Below are 18,262 nucleotides of genomic sequence, written 5' to 3' on the forward strand. Positions count from 1 at the left end.
ATCAAAATCAATCAGATGCAGGATTTTGGGTGACCCAGAAGTCATGCAGAACTTCAGGCAGAGGGGTAAAACACCAGGATGGGCAAAGACCTCCATGCAAATTTCCCTGGACCAGAGCCTGCAAAAACACATTGTAAAGAAAGAATAAGTTAATATGTACAAGGACAAACGATATCTGACAAATAATTTATCAACATCCACAGGCAGCTGAGACATGCCAGCATTCCAAGCACAGCAAATGGAGAGTTTGCTGTGGAGGACCACCCCAGTTCGAGTGGAGTTAATGTGAGACACAGCAGCCTTTGGGTCTAACAGGTGGCAGAGGGTGTTCCAAGTGAGAGCAGAACCTTTGATCTCCCCTGGGGTGGGGGATGAGGTGGGCTGGTGGTTTAAAAGGCAGCAGGTCACTCCCAGGGGAGCCAGCAGCCGGCGTTGCCAGGGCCGGGGTCCGAGCGGCGCTGCCTTGCTGGACAGGGAGCAGCCCAGTGCCCAGTGAGTGTTTGTGGGTGGTGCTGTGCTTGGGTGGAGGGAACCTTGGCCCCATGGAGCCCTTGGACCAGCAGGTGAAGCTTCATCAGACCCAGGTTTGATTTTTCATGGTGCTGTCACCTAGCAAGAAAACCCAGCCCTAACCAAGTGAAACAAGTGGTGTGGAAAAATAATTGTAGAGTCCAAGGAAGGTCCCCAGTTGATCTGGGTTACAGAATGAAGGTTGTGATTGTATTTGTTGGTTTCAAAAGATAGCAGTTCAATAAACCAAGGAAACAGGATGGTAAATGTCAACTGGATCGAGATGTGAGAGCCTTGGTTGTGGAAGAGACCTGGAATTCCTTTATTTCCAAGTTGTTGTTTGTAGCCTCAGAGAGATTCCTGAAGAGGATTGAATAATAGTGGAGAAAAGATCCAGAATACCTGTCTAAAGAATAAGTCTAAATAAACTAAAAGGAATTAAGCAGGAAGCCTGCAGGGAGTGGTAAGTGGAGAAATGGGATATCCAGAATTTTCAACTTTGCAAAAAGGAAATGGGTTAAAGTGAGAGAGCTGACAAAAAATTTGTGCCAGACAAAGACAACTCTTGCTTTAGAATTATAAAGTTGTGGTTAAGAGGGTGTTAACAGAAGGAGAAATGCCCATGGGAGAATGGTCCTGGGCCCTCCTTGGTGCTGATGTCCCACAAACCTCAGGGGATGCCACAGGAGGAATGAGGGGAGACTGAGACTGCCTGCTGGTTGCTCAGCAACCCTCTAAAAACAACCCCAAATTTTATAATCCCAAAGTTGGATTCTCCTCTGAAAGCCTTGTTTTAGACTTGGGGAAGTAAGAGGCAGCTGGTGTGATTTTTATTTTTGACTGTACACTATATTTTCTTTTAACTTTGGTTCCTCTCTTTGGATTACTGTATTAATTTACCTTGATATAGAAAATCTGGGCATGATTGTGATACCATGGTCTGGTTTTATGCTACTATCTTCTCAATATATCCCTCATTAAACAAAAAATCTAATTAAATGCACAAATATATTCATCATGTAAAACTTCTAAATGTGATGTACAATTAGTCATAATTTTAGAATTGGTGGCAATACAAAATAGCCTTTCTTTTTAATCCCATGTATAAAGTTCAGGCTCAACATTTTTAAAGGACTACCAAAAAAATTTGAATTTGAGAGACCTGAGAATTTTGCATGTCCTAAATTTTGGTAGATTGGGAACACCAAACATGATGTTAAATAAGGAAATATGTTCTCACTCTAATCACCCCTTAATCAGTTTTATTTTGCCTAATTTCAGAACCACTAGTATATGTCAATGTTTTTAGGAGCTTGGTAGTCTCCATAATATTTGAATGGCCTAAACTGGGTAGAATAACCATAAATGAAAGAAGCAGTGCAATGAAATGCAATTTGATGAGTAATAAGATCTCTTAAACATTAACAGACAGGCATTCCAACATCACCACTATTACTTTTTAACTTGGGTTTTCCTTTTAAAATCTCACCCTACAGTAATGAAGTCGAGTTAATGTAATTCTAAAAGAAAATTATTTCCCTTTATGGAAAGGCTTAGATGATGGGGTATAACAGACTCTGCATCAGAGTGTTCCACATACTGTGGGTACCTGTAAGGGGAAAAAAAAAAGTTTCATGAATATCTGTCAGACCACTTCACTACCTAATATCAGAGCAAGAGAAACTTTGCAAGTACAATCTTGCTGATCCTGAAATTAAAACAGAGCATCCCTTATAGTGTGATGGGGCATTTTCCTTATTATTTATAATTTCTTTGTAAAATACTTAGTTGGTAATCTCTTGATATAGCGAGGAAATCTCAGAAAACCCAACAACTTGCCATCCTACATGTTATCCAGATAGAAATTAGAGTGGATTTATTAAATATTAGCATTTTGGGCTAATAATTTTTCCAGTCACACTCAAGTTCCTCTCATGTTCCAGTGAAATCCTTGGAAAGGGGTTGGAGCTGGATGATCTTTAAGGTCCCTTCCAACCCAAACCATTCTGTGGTTGTGTGTAAATGGCAGTGAATCCTCTCATGGGTCAGACCCTCCCTGGGTCTGGCCATTGCTCCTCACCCACAGAGGCTGGGAGAGGATGCCCAGGGATGAGGATGAGGATGGAGCAGGTGTGGTGATCCTCTCCCAGTAAACTCTCACCCTTTGAGGGCCTCTAGAGCACTGGACATGGGCTTTCATAAATTTCTTTCAATTAAAAATAAATGGAGATGAATGGTCTTGGTCTGTAGCAAAAAAAAGACAGTGAAGAGAGGCTATGACAAGAACAAAAGTCAGTGATTACTTTTCAGAGCAGGACTGAAAGTTTTCAATGGAGGTCTGCTATTTTGCAAAGGGATTCCAAAACTCAACCCTGATGTATCCAAAAGATTCACAGAAAAGACATCTCTGTTTTATTTATTTTCCTTTTAATCCTCATTTTATTTTAATGACCAGGGAAAATGGGAAGAATGCAAATGAGTGAATGCCCTCCTTGATCTGTGCTGTTCCTGAGCATAATCTGCTAACCTGGCAGGCACAAGTGGAATTGCTGCCCATAAGTAGGAAGGAACTTCAGCCCCTTTGCAAGCAGTTTCTCAGTTTGGTTGTTGGTTTGAGGGAATCAACAGCCAGAAGAGCCCTGTCCCCCTGCAGAACAGGGGAGCTGGGCCCATGTGGGGCTGCTCAGCTGCCGCTTACATCATGGGGATTCTTCTTTTGGGCAGGAATCCCCTGAAATCATAAGTACTCCCACCCACGTCTGAGAAGTACACAATGGAGGATTCACCCTGAAAAAGGCACAGCCACAGCACTGGGCTCTCTCCAGAGGGACTGTGACAGGAGAACCTCCAGAAGCCATCTCCCAAGGTGGGACACAGAGCCACGGGCTGGGTGTGGCACAGAGCAGAAAGTGAAGGCACTGACTTCATCTGGAACGGAGGTCTGCCCCTGCACATGGAAGCCATAGGAGTATTTTGAGGGTATGTACCTAAAATGCAGGTGGAAGAGCTGGACAGGGTTATTGGAGAGGGAAGGGTGGTCTTGGTTGTGTTAGAACTGAACAATAGAACTGTTAAAAGGCAGCAAAATGATTAAGACTTCAGAAGTGGGTGATTCTCTGTAGTTCTAAATCAATTTAATTTGCTTTAAAATGATGCCTGACCACATGTTATGAGCATTCTGTACAGCACACATCTCCTCTGCTCTGCAGGACGCTGGGAAGCAGGGTTTGCTCTGGAATCTGCTCTGGCCATGTCTCCTCCAGTCCTTTCAGACCTGGGCTATGTCCCCCCTGATGGAGGATGGGGCTGGGCCGTGGTGTTTGGAGCCTCCATCTCCATTGGGTTTGCATATACCTTCCCTAAAGCTTTCACAATCTACTTTAAGGAGATCCAGGCTGTTTTCAGCATCTCCTACAGCCAGATTGCCTGGACAACATCCATCATGTGTGCTACCACCTACGGAGGAGGTAAGTGAAGCAAGGCTGGATCTTCCTTTGGAAAGAGAAGATCTGAGTTCTACACCAAAAGGGGAGGATGCATTTCTTTAAGAAAATTCCTGGAAAATGTTAACTCTTAAGTCTGGATTTCTGTATTCTGATGATACATATTGGCACAACTGAGAAAACCAGAACTGGTGAGTTTTTATGGCCAACATATATGAAGCCATCAATTATTTCATCATCAGAAATCTTGCTATGTGTGGGTGAGTAGAAGCTTGGAATTATTTCAGTCTGGGCAGTTATTTCAGTATACTTAGTCTTTTGTTCTGTTCCTATTCTTGTCTTTCCTTTTGAGCCAAAATGTGTGACTTGTACTCATGAAAGCAGAGAAGCCACTGAAACTAAAACCCCAAATTTTGCTGATGTACAGATTTTGAATATGTGCACGTATATCTTGAGACAGCATTGAAATATGTTTTTCCCCTAAATCTGTTGCTAAAATCTTGCTTCAAATAAGTAAGATTTTTAGACTTAGATTTAGACTTTTCTCTGTAGAATCTTTCTAAAAAAAACCCCCACATTCACTGGTTTCTTCAAATGAAATCTTCACCTCTACCTTGGCTGCAAAAATTGCTGTTGTGGGAAGGTGTCTACTGTCCTCATAATGAAACCATCAAATGGATGTTCCCTGAGGGATGTTTCCAGGTTATCAGTCTGCCACTTTGGTCTGAGCAGCTGGTTAACCTTGCTGTTAATGGTTAGCAGAGATCATCTGGTTTAGGCAGCTGAGGCAGTTATTCCTGGGCTCTCAGCAGATCCTGCTGGTTCTTAGCTGGTTTTGCAAGGGTGAAAGGTAAAATGATTAACACTTAAGAACATAAGAATAGCCACCTAAGTGTGAGTAACATCATACCTATGCAAACTTGTATTCTCCAAAAAAAAAAAAAAAAGTCTATTACATTCTTTGGGGCAGATTATTACAAAAAAAACCCACTTGTAGATGGAAGGATCTTCTTGGTACCCTCTCACCTTCAGGACAGGGTGGTTTGGAGCCTTCCTGGGTCACTCATTGCAAAGATCAGGAGTACACTCTGTGTATACAAGGCCCATAGGACTCTAGGAACTGGTTTTACGTGGCAATAAAAAAGGAGCTGGTGTGGGATGGATTGAGGTGAAAGGACATGTGTGTGACCAGAGGGGTGTGAGGCATGAAAGAGCCTTTTCAGGCGTGGCTGGAGTGGATCAGACTGTCAGTGAGGCAGATTCCCTGGGCTCTCTCCCTGTGCTCTCTGCTGCAGATGGACAGAAGGGTTCACTTCCAGGGGGAATAAATCAGCAGCTCTGCTGAACACTGATTTCCTCTGAAACAATGGCTGTGTATCCTCTGGCTGCTGTTTGGCTCTGGTGGTTTTGTGTCAGGAGCTGGGAAGGGCTGACAGAGTCAGAGTGACTGAAGAGAGATTCATTTAGAGGGGTCATTGCCTCAGGGTGGCTGCTCAGGGCCCTCTGGAAGCTGGATGTCTGAAACTGAGCACCAGACACTGCACATGTCTCAGAGTGGCTGGGATTTATGGCTTTTTATTCTCCACATTCCCTGAGTGAGGGTCCTTGACATTCGGCTGGAAATAGAGGAGAGGACAGCAAGGGAACTGCTGGCTGTGGTATTGATGGGGGAAGAAGCCATTCCAGTATCAGACTTGTGGCTTTCATCACTGATCTTCCCATCTTTAAATACATTTTCCTGACACCATCTTGCTGCAGAGCTGTTATTACAAACTACAGCTGTGGGTGCAGGTGCCTGACTTTCCCAGATGCCACTTGTAACAACAGGAGGGTGCAGCACAAGCAGGAAAACACAAGATGCTGTGAAGAAAGTCAACTTTTCAGCATTGCATTTATATTTACCCAGACTTTGGGCCAAGAGCTCAGTGCTGGTAAGGGGGTCCTGTCCCTTTCACAAACCCCTGTGTTCATTGCTCCAAGAACACCTTTCCTCTCTGGGATTTTGTCCCCCAGACAGGACCTGCTGCTCTTCACCTCACTCAGCTTTTAAATCCCTGCAGCATCTGAAATAGATAATGGAAAAACATAAATCTGAGGAAAAATCCCTGTGTACTCCTCTAGAATTAAGGGAGATCAAGTGTCTCATCTGTTTTTGAGCATGATTCATAATTCTAAACATTTCCCTGTCATGTTCTCATCTTTCAGTTTTGCTGCCAGTAACTGGTGTTGACATCTCCATAGATCTGAAAGCAGCAGCATGCTAATAGCCATAGAAGAGGGAATGGCAATAATAACAGATTTAGGACTTTCATCTCAGGGAATAAATACCTTTGAGTGCATAAGTAATTGAATACTCAGTTTGATCTTCCTTTCAGCTATAGCAGCATAAGTCTACAGCAATTCTGTAGCATCCAGTGAAGCTGCTGTGTTTGAGGAAGGAGGAAAGCACCAACAAATCCTGTCCAGAGTGGTTGGAGGAATGCAGGGGATCCCTTCAAACCCCAGCTTTTATTTGACAGTATTTAGAAAAGCTGCAGCTATCTGTATATAAAACAGTTGTTTAGGACAGCCTGCACTAGAGTAAATAGAAAATAAAAGCTTCAACAAATATTGAACATAATTTTTTGGGTAAAGCCTGGGCTGCACTGAGGTTATCAGGCATCTTGCCATCACCTTTAGTGGAGCCAGGATTTCATCTTTCAGCTGCTGAGTTTGACCTGCTGAACTGTAGCACTAGAAGTTTGGCAAATTTCAGCCTCAAGGATTTTGGGAAAGGGGGCTTTCCCAAAGGTCTTCAGGAATAGGAAGTAATGGAGTGCCCTGTGGACCTTACCCAGGTAACAGGTGGGTCTTTGAAGCATGTTTTACCAAAAGTCATTTATGTGGAACTTAGGGGAAGGTCAGTCTGTAAGCCTGGGATTACAGCAGGCTTGAGTAAATACTGCACTTGGACCAAAAAAATCTCCTGTTTTTTGTCCTTGTGGGGTAACAGGGATGTACAAGGTCAGAAGTTCAGCAAGTCCCTTAAGAATTCCCTGTGTAAGACCTTGAAAGTTAATGCTAAAGCACCGTGCTCAATCTGCTGACAATGGTCAGCCAGAAGGGCAAAGCAGCACAGAGAATTCAGGGCCAGGAGCCTGCTGAGCTCACCCCCAGCAATGCTGTGAGTTGCACCACCCTGTGTTAAGGGCACAGGGGTGTTACAGCTCTCTGCACCCCGTGATGTCCGCACTCAGCTCCTCCCAGGTTTGTTTCTGTCTCTTGTTTCCATATCCCAGCGTTTTACTGAATTTGAAGGGTAATGAGGAGCTTCCTGGCTTTCCTCCACCCCACCAGGAGGAGCTGGTTGTGTTCCAAGGAGCTGTAGGCTTGATCCTGTTGTCCTGCTTCCCACCTGCTCTCTTACACTGCCCAGAGCTCGCTGGTGTGCTGAGACTGCTCAGACCATCCCTTCCTTGGAGCAGATCAAAGGTGTCCTACAAACATGAGCAGCACCTGCTCCCAGAACACTGCAGTCCTAGAGGGAGATTTCTTGGGGAAACTCATGTCAGGAGGAGACACCCTTGTGGAGTTACAATCACAGTTTTATTTGGTGGGGAAGCAAAAGCCACACCAAAACCCCAGCTGCCTCATTATGATAATTTTCTGTGCTTATAATTGAATATCCCTCCATCTTAAAACTTGGGTGAGGTGGGGTTAATATTTTTGGAAAATAACTGCTTTCTGTAATGACTAGCAGTACTATGATCTGCAAACAATGGTGTTCCAGAGACTACTTGGAAACTGCTGTGACATCCCCCTGTCCCCAGGTCACTGACCCTCAGTTCAGGCTCAGTCAGCATTGTGCAGTTCCAGGTTTGTGCTGCTCTGGAGTGGGGATCACTCTGCATGGTGATCCTGCAAGGTCTCTCCTCTCTCAAACATCATCAGGCTTTAAGGAGATCTAAAGATCTCCAACTTGGTGAAGAGTTATTCAGGCAGCCTTGAGGCAGCTGATCCTTTTTCTGCCCTGCTGAGAGCTACTTGGGAGTTCATTTGGAAATGGGCTGGAGACAGCAGTGGTTTTCTGCAGCCAGATGTGCCACAGCTGCCAAGGGCCACGCCTTGGACGTGGTGCTGGTGGAGGGGTTGGATGTGACACAATTCACCAGATTAGTTTTGGCTGTCTAAGCTGCAGATCTGTGCTAACCTGGCTGCTTTTCACTGAAGGGAGTAAGGAAAGTACTTGCAGCAGAAATCACAGGCAGGCTAAGTGGGCAGGGATGAGGTGGGATACCACACTGGTTTTACTTTGGCACACTAAGGAGTCTTTATTAATTAAGTATTTACCTTGAGTAAAAATGTTTGGACTCCTTATCCTGCGGTAAATCCTCACAAGGACAAGGTTTGAGTCTGGAAATGGGGAGGCACAGGGAGGAGAAGGCAGAGGTGTCCCTCTGCACAGAGTGCCACCAGTGGAGTCCCCTTTATTTTCAGTACAAAGAGTGAGCTGCTCTGCTCTGGCTAATGTGTAATTACACCTTCAACACAACCTCCTGCCCTGTTTGTTTGCCTGTCTTTGTGTGCACAATCTTAAATATCTTCAGGCTCTGTATTCAGCAGTGTTTGGAAAATAACACAGTATTTCTCCTCGTTTTCAGCCATTTAGGACTTGGCATCACCAGACTTCTGCCATAAAAGTTAGTAGCTAAATTCGTCTTCAGGCTCTGCATTCAGCAGTGTTTGGAAAAAAACCACAGTATTTCTCCTCGTTTTCAGCCATTTAGGACTTGGCATCACCAGACTTCTGCCATAAAAGTTAGTAGCTAAATTCTTGATGCATCTCTGAGTACTTCAGCCATGTTGTTTTTCCCTTTCTATGCAGTCATTTTCCAAATATAACAGAGGAAGATCCTTCTGGGATTAAAATGTAAATGAGACAAAGATGCAACAGCAAAGGAATAATTTGTTTTAATTCCCCAGTGAAAGCATTCCAGTTATTAGGTCTAGATTAATTGTCACCATCTTTTTACCAACAAGCATGTTTTAGTTTGAGCTGCTGATTAAACTCCTGCAACAAGGGAAAAACAGAAGAAGTGATGTTATTGCTTGGTTTATTCTGTTTTCTCCAGGAAATCAGCACATCCTGCAGTGATGCTTCATGCACCTGGCTGGTTTGATGGCACAGACACAGGGCTGGGGCTGTCTGAGAGGTTTCCTGGCTCTGGAGAGACTTATTGCATGTCATGAATCCCTCTGCTGTCTGCACTTCATGCTATTAATATCGGGGTTTAGCAAAAAGCAAGTTTGATATTTCATAACTTTCTATTTCCACCTCTCCTTGACCCCCTTGTAAAACATGTTACTCAGTGAAAAACAAAGCCAGGAGGCTCTGCCAGTGCCCCGGGTGGTTTTGGTGCCAGCACTGATGTCACTTGGCTCTGTGCAGTGTCACCCCATCCCCAGGTGCAGGGGGTGAGGGCTGGTGGCTCTGCCTGGAGCAGAACATCTCACACAGCAGCAAAGAGGCTGCATGGAAATTAAAGATTCCTCCCCTCCCAAATAGCCAAGGAGAAGTCAGGGGATGTAGACTGACCATGTTTGACCAACACATGCCTCTTGGAACGTGCTGGTTGGGTGCTGCCTGCACCCCTCCTGCTGCTCAGTGCCCCAGGAGCCACCAGCCTGAGTCAGGTTCCCTTTAATTAAAAACCCAGGCATGAAAATATTAGTGGTAAATCCCTGAGTGCTGGAGTCTTGTGGAATGTGTTTTATCAGCCTGGTCATGCCCAGGTGGGGAGAGCACGAGGTGCAAGGGTAATTCTGTGCTACTGGGAAGGGAAATGGTGCTTTGTTCCCAAAATGGCATTTTGTGGTGGCATCTGGTTGGAGTTCAGAACCAAGAATTCTGGTGAGTTAAAATCCACTCTCAAGTATTACTCTCTATCTGTATGGATTGATCCCTTGGAAAAAGTTAAGAAATTTATTAGGAACATGAACAAATGGGCCTATTTTTTGAGGACTGGGATGTCTCTCTCCTAGGACAGGTCACACAAGGCAGCTGCAGGGGATGTTCTTTAGAAAGGCACCCAATTGAGTATCTCTGGAGAAGGGAATTCTCATCTTCCAGTGATGGTATCACATGGGTCCAGCCCTTTGGTTTTGCAGAAAATTGCTGCCTATATTCTCATCCATTAATTCAGGAGCTCCATTTTAACTGGCTATGGATTGGATTTCACTGCTGCAGCATTTTATGAGCAAATGGAACATGACATTAGAGCAGGTTTAAGAAATGGGGTGTGCCATTAAAGGCCCTTTAAAGAAGTGCAGAGGTACCTCTTCTGGCATTTACCAGATGCTGTTTTCAAGCAGCAGAGGAAGGTATGGATTTTTTTATATAATGTGGAAGCAATTTCTAAAGTCTTTAATTGACTTCCAAAGACTCAATGAAGGGAAAACTCAGTTGGAGTTACAGAGTTGTAGCTTCTACCTTTGGCTGCTATAACTGCTTTGCATAAAAGGCATTGAATAAAATTATTTCCAAGTACCAAAGTGGTTCACTGAAAATAAATAGAAATGGTTTTGATTCTTGAGGGAGCCCAGAGGTTTTCCTCGACCCTGTTTTTTGTTGTTTTTATTTTTTTATTTTTTCTTTTTCCAAGACAAGAAAAAACACTCAAGTTGTCCTCACTAGTCACTTTTTTGGGGGGAACTTAAGTGCTCCACTCAATGGGTGAAGTGAAGTGAGGCCCGGGCACAGGTTGCCCAGGGAAACTGTGGCTGCCCCATCTCTGGAAATGTTCAAGGCCAGGTTGGATGGGGCTTGGAACAACCTGGTCTGCTGGAAGGTGTCCAGGGAGCATTCCACCCAGGGGGATGTTCCCTGTCCTCCCAAGCTATTCTGTGGCTCTAAAATTTTAAATATTGTCCATCAAACCTTGGGCTGCAATAAGTAAAGGTTGATAGTTCATTTGTTTATAAAATTGTGACCTGGGAATTGTCACAGAAAGCTTTGTAAGGATTGGAAGATGGGGGAGAGGAAGAGTTTCAGGTTCTGCTTTGCTCCTGGCTCCTTTTCCCTGCCTGTTCCTCTTCTTTGAGCAGCTCTGGAGCAGAGCACTGGGAATTACAATAGCAGGCACTTATTTACATGGAATACTGTGATAGGCAAATGAGTCATTTGAAAAGGTGTTTTGCAATTTTAATCAATTTTGTTGCTGCTTGCCAGCAAATTAAAAAACCTGCCCTCCAGGAAGTGTCTGCTGTCAGTGGATGAGAAAGCAGAGCCTGGTCCCAGGGGAGAGGCTGTGGAGGGGGAGCACTGGCACAGGCAGCTGCTCTGAGAGGAGCCCAAGGCTCCCAAATTGCCAGGAAGTCCTTTCTGACCTAGTGAGCCCAGGATTTCCAGTGCCAGTCCCACCCTCTGCCCTGGGGCTCTTCTGTTTTTGCTTCTGAGCTTCTCTTCAGAGCAGCAGCAGCAGTGCAAACACCACATTTAGACATCTTTAGAAGTCATTTGTTTGCCCCCAATACTGCCTGCTGCAACTGGTTTCCTGCTCCAGTTTAGAGTTTGCCATGAGTTTGTGTGAAAGCTTACCCAGAGGTGTCCTGCTGGGGTTGGCTGCAGGGGCCTTTTTTAGCATGACTCACAATTTAGTGTTTCTGGAGGAGGAAATTCTCCTTTTCCAGCTGAGAGTTGTTGCAGCTTCCATAGCTGAAGCTGTACCTGTTTCTCCATCCCTCTGCTCCTGGGCTTTCCATCTGTCCTCCCACCTTCCATGCTGCTGCTAAGGATTTGCCAAGCTCAACCTCAGGTGTGTTTATTCTGTTTTGGTTTTGTTTTTGATTTTTAACAGAACACAGAAAGCAGGTGCTGAAGCAACTGAATGCTGGTATCCTCACAGCCCATAAAGTGGGTCAGGGCTGTACCAAAATAAAACCCTCCAAGTCACCACGCTGTGACCCCACAGCTGAGAGTAAAGGTTTCTGGTCATTTTGAATTTACTCAGCTTTACAGGAAGAAAGAAATGGCAGTAATAAAACATCTTACAGCTGTGTTGTGAGGAGATGCTAAAGCTCCAGACTGACTGTGCCAGGTAAACTGCAGAACAAGACTCTGATTTTTTTTCCCCCTCTCACCTACTTCATGGTGCAAGCAGAAAAATGGGACACATACATGGCTGTTAGCTAAGCCAGGGGAGGAAAGGTTGAGAAAGATAAAAGGTCTGTGGTGAAACTGCACCTTCCCAGCCAGAGCAAACACTGCTCAATGTTTTCCCAACCAGAGCTCCATGTGAAAACTAGAATACACAGCAAATTGGTGAGCGTGAACGGGGCAGAAGTCTGCAATGATCACAGAACCATAGAATTCTGAATTGGGTTGGAAGGGACCTCGGAGCCCATCCTGTTCTAACCCCCTGCTACCTTCCCCTATCCCAGGTTGCTCCAAGCCCTGTCTGATCTGTGCTTGAACATTTCCAGGGATGGGGCAGCCACAGCTTCTCTGGGCAACCTGTGCCAATGCCCCGTCACACTCACAGTGAATAATTTTCTCCCAATTCAATCTAAATCTCCCCTCTTGCAGTTTAAATTTGTTCCCTCTTGTCCTATCAGCATCTACCCGTGTAGAAAATCTATCTCTTTTTTATTTTTATAATGGTGATGGGTCCAGGGGCAGAAGAGCAGCAGAGAACTTGATACAGAGGAGAAAATAGCTGGGACTTAGTGCGGAAAAGAGGACAGGGGAAGTAAAAAAGAACAATTTGCATTTAAGTAGCTGAGGGTGGTTTAATTAACACCCGCGGGGTGTTTGGTGCTGCTGCCTCGGCTGGGGGCGAGGAAACGGGAGGGGACAGGGGCTGGAGCCAGGGATGCGAGTGCCGGGGTTGGTGTCCCCGCCCGGCCCGGGCAGAGCGGCTCCGCAGGTGGGTCCGGCCGCGGCTCCCGTGTCCCACCAGGGTCCCAGCAGGGTCCCACCGGGGTCCCACGCGTGTCCCGGGGCTCGGCAGGCAGCGGGGAGGGGCGGAGCAGCGGCTGGAGCCGCTGTTTCTGGGTTTCCCCCGGTACACGTGGCATTCCTGCCCCGTCCCGCTCTGCTGCCGGCGCACGGGACTCACCCGAGCCGAGGTGTGTGGGCACTGCAGGGTGGGGACTGGGGGTCGAGGGTGCAGCACCCCGAGACTGAGGTCTGGAGAAGTAGAATCCTGAGATTAGGGGTCCAAGGGAGCAGAATACCGGGACTGGGGGTCCAGGGGAACAGAATCTCAGGATCAGGACTGGGGCGTCCAGGGTCTCAGGACTGCGGGTCCAGGGGAGCAGAATCTCAGGACTGGGCTCTGGAGGAGCAGTATCCTGAGAGAAGGGGTCCAAGGGAGCAGCATCCCAGGACTGGGGGGTCCAGGGTCTCAGGACTGGGGGTCCAGGGGAGCAGAATCTCAGAATTGGGCTCTGGAGGAGCAGCATCCTGGGACTGGGGTTCTGTGGGAGCAGAATCCCGGGACTGGGGGTCCAGGGGAACAGAATCTCAGGATTGGGGTTTGGGGGGAGCAGTATCCTGGGACTGGGGGCCCAGGGGAACAGAATCTCAGAAGCAGGGTCCAGAGGAGCATCATCCTGGGACAAGGGGTCCAAGGGAGCAGCATCCCAGGACTGGGGGTCCAGGGTCTCAGGAGTGGGGGTCCAGAGGAGGAGAATATCAGGATTGGGGTCTGGAGGAGCAGCATCCCAGGACTGGGGGTCCAGGGGAGCAGAATTTCAGGATTGGGGTTTGAAGGAGCAGCATCTGGGGACTGGGGTTCCAGTGCAGCAGCATCCCGGAACTGGGGGCCTGGAGGAGCAGAATCTCAGGACTGGGGGTCCAGGGGAGCAGAATCTCAGGATTGGGGTTTGAAGGAGCAGCATCTGGGGACTGGGGTTCCAGTGCAGCAGCATCCCGGAACTGGGGGCCTGGAGGAGCAGAATCTCAGGACTGGGGGTCCAGGGGAGCAGAATCCCAGGACTGGGGTCTGCAGGAGCAGCATCCCAGAATTGGGGGTTCAGGGTCTCAGGACTGGGCTCTGGAGGAGCAGCAAGCATGCCGGGACAGAGGCCCCGAAGGAGCAGCACCCCGGGACTGACGGCAGACCCGCACCCTTTGTGTTGCAGGGCTCCCGGGAGCGCGGCCCCGGGCCATGCCGGCCGAGCCCGCTGCGGCCGGGCGCGCTCCCGGCCCGCCGGATGGCGGCTGGGGCTGGGTGGTTGTTTTCGGCGCCTTCGTCTCCATCGGCTTCGCCTACGCCTTCCCCAAAGGCTTGGCCATCTTCTTCAAAGAAATCCAGGATTTCTTTGGCACGTCCTATAGCGAGATCGCCTGGGTCTCCTCCATCATGCTGGCCACGACCTACGGCGCAGGTGAGTGGTCCTGCACCAGCCCCTGGGCACGGGGTGCTGTAGGAGCAGCTGTCAGCCAGGAATCTCCACTCTGGGCCACAGCAGAGCAACCAAGTGTCCATCTGTGTGGGCACCATGCACAGATTTACTTTCTGACCATGTTTCCAAGTGTTTGTTTAGGCAGACAAGTCATATGTGGAGCCTGAGGGGCTCCCACACAGAAATCAGAAGATTACCTATGAAAACTTTCTATGGGCATTGGGGAAAAAGCCCTGAGAAGAGGCTGGTGTGAAATAACTAGGTCTGGGTTTCAGCCAGAGCTGAGTGTGGAGCAGAATAATAAATGAAGTAGCTGCTTGTTTATTGTGGCAGCTGATAATGACAGCGATGAAATCGCCAGTCATTCTTATCAGTTGTAAAGCAGTGCATGTAACTCTGCTCTTTTTTATGATTTCAATATCACTTTCATGACTGAATAAAATACATGGGCTGCCCTTGATTAAATCTTCAGCTGGAGGTGGACAGGAACCACACTCTGCAATTGCAGAAAGCTTCATCAATATTTATCCTGTCTATTAAAGAAATTCTGAGAATAATCTTTGTTTTTACAAAGGCTTCTTTTTTTTTTTCTTCTTCTTCATAATGCACTGTAGTGCTTTTTGAAGAGCACAGTTGCTAATGAAAATAAAGTTGCTTTATATAAGTTTGTAAGGTGAAAGCAAGGCTTGAGTCAGAACGTATTGTAATCCACTCTGTTGTAACCCAGACTTGGTCCTACAGAGATGAGCTCTGCAAAGGCTGAGTTCTTGTACAAGAACCCACAAATGGAGCACTTGGAGGGCAGAAGCCAAGCAGTGGTTTAGAAAGAGAAATCCCCTGCCTATGCCAGTGCTGTTGTCCCATTGCCTGTCCCATTACATTGCAATAAAAGTCCCAAAGTATTTACCTGTGGGCTGGGGGCTCTCTGGATGCCCCTGTGAGTTGTTGGCAGCTCTGCTTTGTGTTCCAATAAAAAATGTTGTCCCCTCCCCTGGTATGGAAGAGATGCTTTGTGCCTGACCATGAGCAAGTGAGGAGCATGCCCTGCAGATTAACCCTGCACCTGGCAGCACCTCAAGTTGCTCAGAGGGATTTCAATGGGGAGCTTGAGCCCCTGGGGTTCAGCTCATGCCAGCGAGGTGCTGGAGCAGGTGAAATGCTGCTCTGATCCCTTCTGCCTCCTTTCAGCTGCTCGTTTTCCAGCCCACCTTCTTCTCTGTCTCTCCAGGCAGTGCTGTGAGCTCTGTACCTGGGATGTTGCAGTGGACTTTTATCCTGATTAAGTGAGCATGTGATTTTTTTGCAGGAGCTTTAACTTCACTCTCCCTGATGCTGTTGCACGGTGCTGTGAGGGATGGTACAGCTGAATTGCAGGTGTCTGTACCTTGGTACAATCTCCTCCTTGCAGCTGCTCAGAGTTATTCCAGTTACAGCCTCCCCTCCCCTGCTCTGCTGGTGCTTGGGATCCTCCCTGTGCCCCTGGCTGAGGGGCTGGGTGGCTCAGTGGCTTCAGACAGGGCGTGGTGGGAGCTGCTGGGGCATGGAGCAATGAAACACAAGTGCCCAAGAGTGTGTTTAACACTCTGCTTGACTGAGTGGGCATTTAGCATCAGAGTGGGTGTAGCTTATGCATGACTCCAGGGGTTTGGAAATCCTCATTAAAGGCCAGCTCCTTGAGCTGCCCAGGTTTTGCTCTGTGGCTGTGCCTGTGAGCATGCAAGGCTTGATGGACTCTGCTGAGAAACCAGAGAGCAGTTTAACACTAATTTTTGCTCATCTTTCCAAAATAAGAAATTCTAAAACCGCCAAGATTTCAACATACTTCTGAGCAGCTAATAGAGCTACCAAACCAGATGATTATTGCCACAGCATGTCCATCCCTTCCCTTCCTCCCCCAAATGAGGCAAAAGAGCCACAGGCTGTGTGGAGGGGATGCTGTCTGCAGCCCTGTGGGGACACTCAGCACAGGAAGCATCAGGTACACGTCCCTGGAGGGGGGACATGTCCCTGGGGGCTGGAGGGGCCAGTTTGCTGTGTCAGGTGTGGCCATGGAAGGCAATCCCATGAGGATTGTCCCATCCCAGCTCCCTCCAGCCCCAGGGGCAGCCTGGCTGCCCAGTGCCCTGGCAGGGCATGCAGAGGCCAATGTTTTCAATGTTTTCACTGGCCACAGCTTTTGTTGACACCGTGCCTGGTTTCCTTGGTGTTCTCCTTGGTCTAAGGACTTGGTTTTGGACTGTGCTGCTTACACTGTAACAAAGCTTGTGTTTGCATTTCATAAATAATGCAAATGAAGCTTATTTTCTGAAAATACATGAACTGAACCAAATCTCCACTGGAGAAGCTGTGTTGATTTTGACAGCATGGATGCAGATTTACAGTGACCACCTGAGGCTTTGCTTGTAGCACCAAAGGAGTTCCAGTTTTTCAGACTAAAGCTGAAAATCAGCAGCCAGGACTGTTTCTGCCCTTCACTTTCTGCTGAATTCCCCCAGGAAGCTGCTTTATACCAGCCAGGGCTCTGGCAATATATATTACAGAAGTTAATGTGTCTTATCCCCCAGTTTCTTAATCTGAACTAGGTTGCAGAAAACAATTCTGTCACTATAATACAAGTAGTAAAACAGATTACTGTGCAGTAAAGTGGATAGCCTGGACTTTATGATGGGGTACTTGTAGCTCTTGCCAGAGCTCCTGTTCAGCAATTCCACATTTCCAATTGCAGGGGGCAGGCTGGGAGGTTTGAGAGTGAGGAGCACGAGGGAACATTGCTTTTCTCTGACCAAATCCCACAGGCTGAAGCCCTATCAATCTGATAAAGAAGGGTTTCTTTTACAATGTTTCTGCTTTTCTTTTCTTTCTTGTCATGGGTGAAGAGCTCATTCCTTACCCCAAATGAGAAAGGTATTGCAGAGCAGAGTCTTTGATGCATGGCAAAAAGGAAAAAGGATCTGATCAATGATCTTAGAGGTTGTTTAATGATTCTCTGTCTCTGTAAGGGACCAAGGGCCATGGCATCATCCTTCCCTAAAGGTGCTCTCAGCTGCCCCTCAGCCCCCAGGTAACAGGATCTGGGGGTGAGGAGGACACAGCAAATGTCCCAAAATGTGCAGCACCACTGGGTACCCATCGTGCTGCCAGTGCCCTGGGCAGGGCTGCTTTTTGCAAACTGCTTTACTGGGCACTGTGCCAACACAAGACCCAGATTCCCAAAATTTTACCTCACGTACAGGGGTGAGTTTTATTTAGGAAACAATTTCATTGCAAAGCCAAAAGCCTTTGGCATTGGCACCTCCTGATTTGGGCAGTGTGGAGGTGCCAGGTTCAGCAAACTGAGCTGCTCTTGTCCCACTTTTAAGGGTGACACATTTCAAGCTAGGCCACAGAGATGTCCCTGGGGAAAGCCATTAGTCAGGGAAAGCAGGAGGCAGCAGAGCTCTCAGGAAAGAAAAGATAAGCAGTATTAATTTGCTAGTAAATTAGTTGCCCTATTCAGCATCAGGGGAAACAGCCAAACATTCTGAAAATAAGAAGTAGTGATGCCACTAATTTAATATCAGTAATGTTCTTGTAGCTCTTATGCTCTCCTGTGAGGCTGCAAGAGAGGTAAGGATCGTGGGAAGAAGGAATATCTTTTATTATGGCCAACTGTTAGAGCTTGAACAACGAGCCAGCCTCCTGGCACCTGTGCCAGAACAGAGAGAATAATTTAATACTAGGACAGGATCTGCATTTTCTTTTTTAAATTTTTTTTAAATGGTGACTGTGTGGCCAAATGCTTCCTCCATTTTTATAATGGAATAACAGGCATCATCCAAGGGCAGCTCAGAGAGCAGATCCTCCTGCAGAGTCATTTCAGCTGCTTATCCTGAATAGCTGGGGCAACACCAGGGGACACTGGAGCTTCTTTTTAGCAATTTTGA

At 47.0% G+C, this 18,262-nt stretch overlaps 1 protein-coding gene across 3 annotated transcripts in view; it reads left to right on the forward strand.

Annotated features, from left to right (window-relative positions):
• Positions 1-403: 403 nt before the first annotated feature.
• Positions 404-18,262, forward strand: part of LOC120495657 (monocarboxylate transporter 2-like) — a 38,291-nt gene continuing 20,432 nt past the window's right edge. Inside the window, exons 1-3 of one of the 3 annotated variants that reach the window (XM_039695398.1) lie at positions 404-492; positions 3,235-3,489; positions 3,720-3,977. In XM_039695398.1, coding sequence (XP_039551332.1) covers positions 3,761-3,977 — 217 coding nt within the window. In that variant the 5' untranslated portion in view covers positions 404-492; positions 3,235-3,489; positions 3,720-3,760. Of the gene's footprint in view, positions 585-3,234; positions 3,490-3,719; positions 3,978-12,810; positions 13,059-14,075; positions 14,322-18,262 lie in introns of those variants that run through there. The other 2 variants (XM_039695399.1, XM_039695396.1) reach the window with 2 other exon arrangements.

This window comes from Passer montanus, unplaced genomic scaffold (genome assembly GCF_014805655.1).
Source record: "Passer montanus isolate IOZ18808 unplaced genomic scaffold, ASM1480565v1 scaffold9, whole genome shotgun sequence".
In the NCBI taxonomy this organism is placed as follows: Eukaryota; Metazoa; Chordata; class Aves; order Passeriformes; family Passeridae; genus Passer; species Passer montanus.